At 28.6% G+C, this 10812-nt stretch overlaps 1 protein-coding gene across 5 annotated transcripts in view; it reads left to right on the top strand.

Annotated features, from left to right (window-relative positions):
* Positions 1–10812, top strand: part of LOC117179105 (glutamyl aminopeptidase-like) — an 82411-nt gene that overhangs the window by 67168 nt on the left and 4431 nt on the right. For all 5 annotated transcript variants that reach the window (XM_033370776.1, XM_033370775.1, XM_033370772.1 and 2 more), the window contains 2 exons: positions 5531–5679; positions 5767–5899. In XM_033370776.1, coding sequence (XP_033226667.1) covers positions 5531–5679; positions 5767–5899 — 282 coding nt within the window. The remainder of the gene's footprint in view (positions 1–5530; positions 5680–5766; positions 5900–10812) is intronic.

Here is a 10812-nt window from a genome sequence, read left to right on the forward strand (position 1 = left end):
TTTGAATCACCACTTGACGAGTGTACATATTACTCGAGTTTTTAGTGTAGATTACACTGATAAAAAATTCTTAGATCGAAAGAAATTAATTTCTTTGATTCCATTTCTTTGAGCAAAAAAAAATAGTTTATTTAATTGTATTGAATATTGTTTAAACGCAAGAAACTCGTGCATGTATCCAAAGAAGTCGTGTATTTGAGTACCATTTATTTGAAAAAAAATCGCTGGGCCTCAGAATGTAAGGCAATTGATTCAAGGAATCAATATCTTTAAATCTAAAAATCTACTTCCCTTGAGTCTTGTTTTCGCATTCAAATAAATATTTCTTTAATTCAATGATTTTGAGAATTTGAATTTAAAAACATTCTATTCAAAATAAGTAATTCATCGACTAAAAGCAATATTAATCAAGTCGAATAAAGTAATTTGTTCACTTAAGTAATAATGTATTCACTTGGAAGATATGTTTCTTTGATAAATAGAGTTAAGCAATGTATGCCCAACAAACATTGCATTCAAGTGAAGAAATATGTTTTTGAAATAACTTTCACTCTGATATGAAGAATGTCTGAAATATCGATTTTTTTATTAGTCGACACAAAAAATCCAAATTGTCCATGTTTGCTGATTAAAAATTCAGTTTTTTTTTAAATTTTGTTGCAAATTTTTTTTTAAACAATTAGTATTATTTCAAGATGGGAATATACAAATCAAATGTTTTTTTGTTGTAATTTTTCATTGTAGTATCTAGAATATTGTCTGAAATTTAAAAATTGGACGGTTGAATATTTTATGAAATAAAAATAATTATATGTGGCCATGCGCACGACTCGCGCGCGTTTCCTGGCTTAATTCATCATAATTGCGGAAAAACACATAAAGGATACTAGACTGAATTTAAATTGTCGAATCATATATAATTATTTCTATTTCACAAAATATTTAATCGTCCACTTTCAAGTTTAAAGACAATAATTTAGATACTACAATGAAAAATTACAAAAAAAAATCATTTGACTTGGACACGCCCACTTTGAAATACTACGAATTATTGAAAAACTGTTGCAAAAAAATGATTAAAAAACTGTATTTTTAATCATTCAACATAAGACTTGTAAGTATACCTAATTGCACTATCAGAGAGATAGTGTATTATTTTTCCTATGGTGTAATTTTTGTAGTTAAAAAACTGGAAAATTTACGAAACATTAAAAAAAGAAACAATTATTTTGGGGCGACAGATAAAAAAATCGATATTTCAGAAATTCTTTATATCACATTAAAATTAAAAAAATACGGGTTATTTTTTTCCCTCAAGAATAAGGGAAAAAATTGTACAAAAAAAAAACGTTTAGTTGTAAATTTGACATGGATGCTACGCATATGCCCCTGGCCCATATGCTACCAGGTGCGCAGAGTTTATGTTCTGGCAATAGAAATGGATTTTATAAGTCTTTAAAATGCAAATTAGCCATAAATTTCTATTATTGATAGCTGAAAAAATGTGATGATCGGTATTCATCGTTCTTTCTAAACATTGGTCACTTGCTTTTGCTTGAAATTCTTTTTTCTACTCCCCGAAAATGGAAAAAAAATATTATTATAAATTATAAAGATTATTAAATATTAAATAATAATTTCACAATTTCACAGGCATTAAATATTTTTTTCAATAAACAGGCGTGCTTATTTTTGTACTGTAACTATTCAAATTTTTTAAACGACAAAAGGACTTTTTTTGTTTGTGTAAATTGTTCTCTGTATCAATTAATATTATATTAACTCTGTTACGTGTTTTTTGTAAACAATACGCAGCATCTTAGAAATTAATATATATTTTCATTGGAAAAAATTTGTTACAAAGAAATGTTTTTTTTTCACAAATAGTATGCTTATTTAAATCAAACAATCATATATTTGGTTCAAAAAAACTTTTCACTACCCGAGGGAGAAATATTACACCGGGAGATTTATCGTCTTCAAAATTTCTATAATTTAAACTTAAAGTTATAGTTGTCAATGTGAGATTTTATAACAGTTTAATGTTTGAGGCCTTGAAACTAAAGTTTTTTCTTGAATTATTTTTAACATTAATTTTTGAAGGTTTAAAATTTTGCATTTCACAATATTGTAGTTTCAAATTTAAATATTCAAAATTCCAGGGCCATTTCGCTATAAATATTTCAAAATTTTTCATTAAAAGCCTTGATAGTCAGTTCTAAATTTAGTAATTTTAGGTGTAAATATAAAGCAACTTCGAATTGAAAAGCTTAAAATTGTGCAAGTTCAAAAAGTGAAATCATATTACAGCAATATTGTTTTGTATTCTTTATTTGAATTTTGAATTTGCAATACAAGATCTTAAAATTGTCCAATTTTTATTTGAAGATTTAAACAAATAAATCATTTCAATTTGAAAAATATTGGATTCTAACTTTTCTAGAATGAATAATAATTCTAAAACAAATGCAATTAAATTGCAATTTAAATTTTCTTCAAATAATTGAAATTTTAAAAAGTTTGAGTATAAAAAAGTTTTAATATCACAATTTTTTGTGACTACAATTTTTTCAGTTTTTTTTTTATATTACTTCAATTAATTTTTTATTTTGAAATATGTGCCTAATCTGCTTCAATGTTAACTTATAATTTTATTATGTAATAAAAATTTAAAATGTTAGAAATTCAGAAGTGTTAACTGAAAGATTCAATTTATTTTTCAATATGAAATTGTCAAATTTTAATAGCTTCGAATTTTAAATAGACACAAAAATTGCCTTATTCTACTTAGCATATGATTGAAAGTCAATCACCTCCTTGCAAAAAGGTTCGCTGATATTTATCGACTTCGGCAATTGATAATATATGTGAAAAACATATGGCTTAGAAGAAATCTTGCTACTAAAAAGTTTATTTATCAAGTTATAATTTATCTTTTATTCATTACAGAATAAATAAAAAGATTTTCATGATTTTTTGATAGACTTTAACGATTATCTAATAGATTGCAATACATTGAAATTAATATTAAAATATGTACAAATTGCCTGTTAATTTAATAATATAAAATTGATTAATAATTTATTAAATTAAATAAATCGTAACAAAGTAATAATACTTTAATAATAATAACTTTAATATTTGGAATAATTCTATAAGTTTTTAATTACGTCCCTGCTAATACATAATATTAAAATATACATTTTTTGTGATATTTAATTTTGAAATTAGAAAAATTTTTAGTCGAAAATTTCGATGTTAAGGGATTGTCCATATATTACGTAAGACGTTTTTCTGTTGTTTGAATAAAGACGAAAATAATATTTTTATCAAGTTGAAAAGGACACAGCGATATAAACAAAAGAAAAAATTCTTACGTAATATATGGACGATCCCTAATTCAATTTTAGAATTAGAATCACCCATGGGCATATAATGAATTTGAAAAGGGTTTCGTCACTCGGTTTTTGAGTGCGCACCAGATTTTCAAACATTTCTAAAAATGACAAAAAGTTTCAAAATATTTAATATGTTTTGAAATATTTAAAAAGAATTGGAACATTTTACGAAAATTTAAAGGATTTCAAAGATTTGTAAAGGGGTACAGCACACCCGAGTTAAAAGATTTTTAAACATTTCGAATATTTGAAATGATTTGAAATGGTTTCAAAACATTTTAGAGGATTTGAAAATATTTCGTTAAGATTTTAAATAATTTAAGCATTTCAACTAAGAAAAAAGATTTCACAAAGATTTAAGCAAATTTTCACAACTATTGCAAGAGATTTGAAGTATTTGAAAGATTTCACCAAAATTTCACAAAGATTTCGAACATTTCATAAATATTGCAAGGATTTAAAAAATTTGAAGAAGGCGTGTACACCATATATCAGATTTCGAAAATTTCTAAATATTTTTAAATTTTCAAGAGATTTTAAAGATTTAAAAAGATTTTATTCAAGTTAAAGATATTTTATTAATTTCAAATGAATAGAAAAGATTTCAAAAGCCTTAGTTCTTAAAAAATGTAAATAATTCGAAACTGACTTATTTTAAATAGAAAGCCTTGAATCATTAAAATTTCAAGATGCTTTTAAACTTTGAATGTTACGATTTTAATTGATAAATTTAAATAATTATTAGTTTGTAAGTGGAATTGGTTAAATTTGATGTATAAATAACAATTTAACGCTTATTATTTGTAAAACAATACAAGTAATTTTTAGAGATATTTAGAGGTTTTAAAAACATTAAAATCTAATTTAAAATTTTAAATTATTTCAAATCATTTAAACGAAGTGTGCATTCCGATAAAATTCGGCTATTCATATCGGAATTCTAGTGCAAATAGTCATGGCCTAATTTAAAACAAAATGTAGATTTTTGCAGATTTTGAACAAAAAATTAATTAGATTTTTAAGAATTTTGAAAGGCCTCAAAAGAATAAAATCATTTTCTTAAAATTGCTCGGAAAATTGAAAATGATGTTTTATTTTGAAAATTTATTTGAAATTCTATTCATTTTAGAAGATATTTAAAATTTATAAAAAACTTTAAGTAATAATTTTAGATAAAAAAATTTAAACATTTTTTTACTGAAAATTTAACTTTTCCATTTTTGGTTGGAAAATTATTTGGTTAAAAATTCAAATATTTTGTTGAAAATTGAATTAGATTGCAAGGAAAATAAATTTTTTTTATTTTGGAAAATTATTTGGAATTCAAAACATTTAAAAAGATATTTAGAAGTTATGAAAAACTTTTTACAATAATTTTAAATTTGAAAAAATTGAAACAATCTGTAGATTTTTCAAGACTCTGAAATAAAATTTAGATGATTTTAAAGAATATCCCACCTATTTAAAATTAATATAATTCAACTTGTAATGTAAAAATGGTTCAATTAAAAAAACTGCCACTTTCAAGTTTTAATGTTTGTACCTTAAATTGGTTTAAATACAATTTTTTTGAAATGTCATTCAAACTAGAGCATTGAAAATGATAAGATGGATTTATATTTTTGGAACGAAATCTAAATCTTTGAACTTTACAATTTATAAAAGATAAAAATTTTAAATAAATGCATTTAATTTTAAAATGTTCAATTGAAAAGTGTTAGTACTCTGCATTTTATAGATTTAAGGTGTTGAGCATTTGAATACATTTTTGTATTAAAAAACTTTTAAACTTCAATTTTAAAAGTTTAAAATTCATGAGTTCGACCTTGAGTGCTTCAATTTGCACTTCATTTTCCATTTAATTCAAATGGAAAAATATTTAGCTTTAGAGTTCGATTTTTAAAATTTAATTAACCGTGAAAAAAGTTTGCGAACCGAGAAATGATCGGGAATTGTTTTCTTCTATTAAAACGGCCACTTGGAATTCTACGGAATTGCATGAGATTGCAAACAGTTTCTGGAATTACAACGAAATTTGATAGAGGTCGCTGAATATTTTCTAAATATTGCGCTTGGAATTACAAGATTTTTATTGTACAATAATTGCTCATCCGAATAATTTTCATTTACAGAAATCTTAGATCGGCGATACTAGAGCTGGCGTGTGAAGTAGGTCACACCGAATGTCTCGAAGAGGCCGGTGAGCTTTTTAAAAAGTGGCTGGATGACCCCAAGGACGTGCGACCTCATTCCGACATAAGATTAAATCTTTATTATTACGGTAGGTGCCAAATAAATGCAAAAAGTAATTAACCCTTATATGTTGTTGAATTAATAAAATATTTAATATAAAAACGAATGTTTTCAGGAATGAGTCACATCGGCGGAGAAGCCGAGTGGAACAAAATGTTCGAAAAGTTTATTAAGGAAAAACAGTCCATTGAAAAGCTGAAGTTGATGCGAGGATTGACTGGCGTTCGATCAGCTTCGCTACTCAAAAGGTGAGCTCAAGATTATCGAATTTAATAGCAGGCCTCACAGACCGATCCCGATAATAGAACTTTAAACAATTCATAAAAAGATTAAAGCCCTCAAGAGCCGGGTTTAAAAAAGGCAGAAATCAGGGAATTGTTGTAAAAAGTAACTAAAAAATAATTAGGGCTGCAGAGTCACTATTAGTCACTTATTTCTCAAATTGGTTTTTGGTCACTTTTTAAATGAAGATCTTGAATTCTTTTGAAATATTTCAGGGTTTCGTGAAAGATTCCGAGAAATTTTTAATATATTTTAATAATTTGGAAGGAATATCAAAGTTTTAGGGTATTTTTAAACATCTAAGGTATTTCAAGAGCTTTTAATTTGAAATTTTATAGGTAATTTATAAATATTCCAAGAAATTATTGATAATTTCATTAATTTGAAGGGGGTTCAAAGCGTTTGAAATATTTTAAGATACTGCATTTTCTAGAATTTCGGAAGATATAGAACGATTTTTTTAGCACATATAAAATTTTAAGATATTTGTAAAGATTTCACAGGATTTATAACATTTCCGAGGACTTGAATAAATGTAAGGGTTTTTTTTTAAGTTCTCGATGTATTTTACGAGGTATTTTAATACATTTTCCAGGATTTTAGGATGTTTTGTACGATATCAAAAATTTGAAGAGATTTGAAATGAGTTTTTTTAATTAACTCTGAATTCTTATTAATTTATCCTGAATTGCTTTAAATTCTTTGAACTTCTTGTCAATTTTTTTAACTCACTTAAATTCTTCTTAATTTATTAAATTTGACAGAACTCAAAGGATTACTTTTGGAAATTTAAAAAAAGTTTATTTAACTGTTCCTGAGAATTATTTGTTGATGGAATGATCAAAGGATTTGAATTACTTTAGACCATGTGGCGAGTTGGTCACATTACCAGAACATGAAATTCGTACAATTCCAAAGCATAAGAAAGTAAAGAAACATACCTACCTTACCGCCACTTTTTTTATGTCCCAACTTCGTTGTGGCGCTTCCTGTGAATATAAGTTGGCATGGACATAGGAAACAAGGGACTAGGCATGTCTTTGCGGGGGTGATGCAATGAGGGGGGAGGTCCGCCACCTTTTGATGTCCCGCGACAAACATGGCAGCGCCCACATGTTTATATTTGAATGCACAGTTTGTCGTCAAAAATGGTCGTGCGCATAATCAAATGGCACATCGTAAGATGGCGGCTCCACCCCCCACTCATGGAATTCTCCCCCCTCCCGTGGATTCAACCCCGCTCGACCAAGTTAGGATGGCACGCCTAGTCCCGTGTTTCCTATGTCCATGTAAGTTGGGAAATAAAAAAAGTGTCGGGAAGGTAGGAATTTGCTCACGTGACCCACTCATCACATGGCCTTTTTTGAAATTCTTTGGCATTTTAAAGCACTTTAAAAAGCCTTAAGGCATTTCAAAATATTTGAAGAGATTTGAAATATTTTAGGTTATTATAAAAGATTAGGAAATTTTTTTTATTGATTTCAGCAATTTAATAGGATTTCAAAGGATTTGATATATTTTAAGGGTATTTTAAAAGATTACACAGCCACGCCAAAAAAAAGTGTGCGGATCTGGTAACAAGACACACGTATTCCTATGGATTTTGGGGCGCTGAATTTAAATTCGGTATCAAAAATCACCCATCACATAATGGTTGAGCCATAACCTCAAAAAATGACGAAAAATCATGCACTGAGGCAAATAAATTTCAAAATAATGCCAGTGATGCAAATTTTCAATTGAAAAACATGTCAACAACTGTGAAGGATCACCCCTTGCCTGATATCAACTTATTTAACATAACTTCACGCCCACAGGACCTGACCTCACCTAACCTGAATTAACAGAAATTTATTGAACTACACGTAAAACTCTGGAAGCATATTTTCCGAGTAGCAAATGTGTGCTACATCGAATGGGCCAACTCAAGCCTAACCTAGAAATAAATCTAACCTAGCCTAACCTGACCTCACGAAACACAATTAAACTGATTGTGTTGTCCCGTTGTGTTTGCGGTACCGTTTGAATCAGCTTGGGCTTAACCTGCAAAGAGGTCAAACATATTCTAACCTAAAAAACCCTGACCTAACCAAACCTAACTTAACTTCACGTAACACAATTAAACTGATTTTGTTGTCACGTTGTGTTTGCGGTACCGTTTCATTCAGCTTCGGCTTAACCTACATAGAGGTTTCACCTATCCTAATTTAACAAAACCTGACCTAACGTAACCTAGCCGAATGAAATTCAATCACACGTGTAGCTATGTAAGCGTACGGTTCTCAGTCTTAAATGTGTGCTATATTTAATAGGTTAACTCGATCTTAACCTACAAATGAATCTAACTTAACAGAACCTAACGAAATTTTCTTAACGCAACGCAACTTAACTTAAGTGTTCCGGTTGTAACACAATAAAATTCATTTCATTGTACTACAGGTGGTTAAAAATTTAGACGCACATTACTCATTTGAAGAAACTTAGAACTACAAGTAGAATTGACCCCATTTCAATTAACCTGACAATGTTTGTATCAATTAAAATGTAGAAATGTAACTTGAACATGCAAATGAATAAGAGTTTTATTCAAAAATTTTTTATCTCTGCTTTTCTTAGACTTAAGGGATATATTTATACTATCTTTCGTGTTTACATTTTATCTTGCTTTTTATCGTAATTAAATTGATTTATAGACCTACATCAGTCTATTTTCTGCCTGCTATAACGTGTCCTTTTTTCTTCGAAGAAACGATGCAAAGGGTTACGCTTACGTTTAAGACCCACATTCGTTTCCCTTTTCAACATCCAGCAAAAATCAGCCATCATGACCTCGTCCCATCTACCCTGATATCGTTGTTCCATCACAGACATTTACTGCTATTAATGTCAAAATATGAAAGTACTCAAGGACAGGGTTGCCAGCGTAATCGGTTAGGTTAGGTCAGGTTTTTTAAAGTTAGGATAGGTTTGACGTTAGGATAGGTTTCGTGAGGTTAGGTTAGGCTAGGTTAGATTTATTTCTAGGTTAGGCTCGAGTTGACCCATTCGATGTAGCACAAATTTGCTACTGGGAAAAAATGCTTCCAGAGCTTTACGTGTAGTTCAATAAATTTCTGTTAATTCAGGTTAGGTAAGGTCAGGTTCTGTTGGATAAAGTTATGTTAAATAAGTTGATATCGGGGAAGGGTTGATCCTTCACAGTTGTCGACATGTGTTTGAAGTGAAAATTTGCATCACTGGCATTATTTTGAAATTTATTTGCCTCAGTGCATGATTTTTCGTCATTTTTTGAGGTTATAGCTCAACCATGGCAAGATGGGCGATTTTTGACACCGAATTTGAATTCAGCGCCCCAAAATCCATAGGAATACGTGTGTCTTGTTACCAGATCGACACACTTTTTTTGTGTGGCTGTGTTATCAGACATTTTCAAAAGCTTTAAAAAGTATCCAAGGATTTCAAAGGAGTTTTTTTTAATATTTAAGGATATTTTTAAAGATTCCCTTAAATTTCTCATTTATTGCAATAGTTTGAAGGAATTTCCGAAACTTAAAAATATTTCAGGTTACAATAATACTGAATCCACTTCAAATCAGGCAGATTCTACCCTTGAAGTCGCGGAATCTTTCTGGGACAAAATACAGTATATGGTTTTTTGAGAGGAAATTAGGTGAAACGTATTTTTGCGATTTGTAAAAAAATTTGAATCGAATTTATACTATAATAAGGAAAATATCTTGTGAGTTTTATCCGGATTTCTAAAGAAGGTGATAAACTCTAACGGAATGTGGATTGAAATCTTAAATATTTCAGTTAGGTCCAAAGTTATAAAACTTTAAAGAAAAATTTTTTAAAGAAAAAATTATTGAGAAAGAAAGCCCCAATTTTTTCATTTTTTTACAACTTTAGACCTAATTGAAATATTTAAGATTTCGTTCCACATTCCTGTAGAGTTTATTTTTGTCAAAGCTTCTCATAGATGGGCAAAAGACTTGCAAATTATTTAAATAAAATTTTTAATTTTTATGAAAATTAGAAAAGTTATATACTTTTCAAAAATTTGAAAATTTTCAAAAAATACAACAAAAATTTTTTTGCATAGATCCGAAAATTTTCACTAGATACCAAATATATTTTACAACTATTCTAGCCGAATTTTTCGATTAGTCCACAATTTAAAAAATTATAGCATTTTCAAATTTTTTTTTCAAATCATAGAAATTTTTGTCAAAGTTTTTTATAGATGGGTAGAAGACTTGCAAATTATCCAAATAAAATTTGTAATTGTGATGGAAATTAGAAAAGTTATAAACTTTTCAAAAATTGGAAATTTTTCAAAAAATAGAAAAAATTATTTTTTTCATCGATCCAAAAATTTCATTAAAAATTTTCACTAGATACCAAATATATTTCAAAACTATTCTAGCCGAATTTTTCGATTAGCCCACAATTTAAAAAATTAGAGCCTGTATAACGTAACTGTTGAGTGCGAAGCGCGATTATCGCAATGAGAATATAATCGTCAAGGACATAGGTGCTTTGAGAACCTTCTTTAAGGGGGGTGGGGAGGGGTATGGTCCGGAGGGTAAAAAAAAGCGTTTTTTTAAGTGATTTTTACTGAAGCAACGGTAAAAGTAATTCATTTATAAACTTCTGTACATTTTAAGTGACATTTTAAGACTATTTTGTGAAATTTTTGTGTAAATATATAAAAAATTGAGCCGATGCCAAGAGATCTTCGGAGACGCCTTCGAAAAAAGATGCTCTGTGGTGCACACGAAATCGCGGTAAAATTTCAGCCATAACCACGTCTTACAACCGTGAGATAGGTGGTTACAGTCTGTAAAGGAATCAATACGACGATCCAGCAAAAGCCTCG

Source organism: Belonocnema kinseyi, chromosome 8, assembly GCF_010883055.1.
Source record: "Belonocnema kinseyi isolate 2016_QV_RU_SX_M_011 chromosome 8, B_treatae_v1, whole genome shotgun sequence".
Lineage (NCBI taxonomy): Eukaryota > Metazoa > Arthropoda > Insecta > Hymenoptera > Cynipidae > Belonocnema > Belonocnema kinseyi.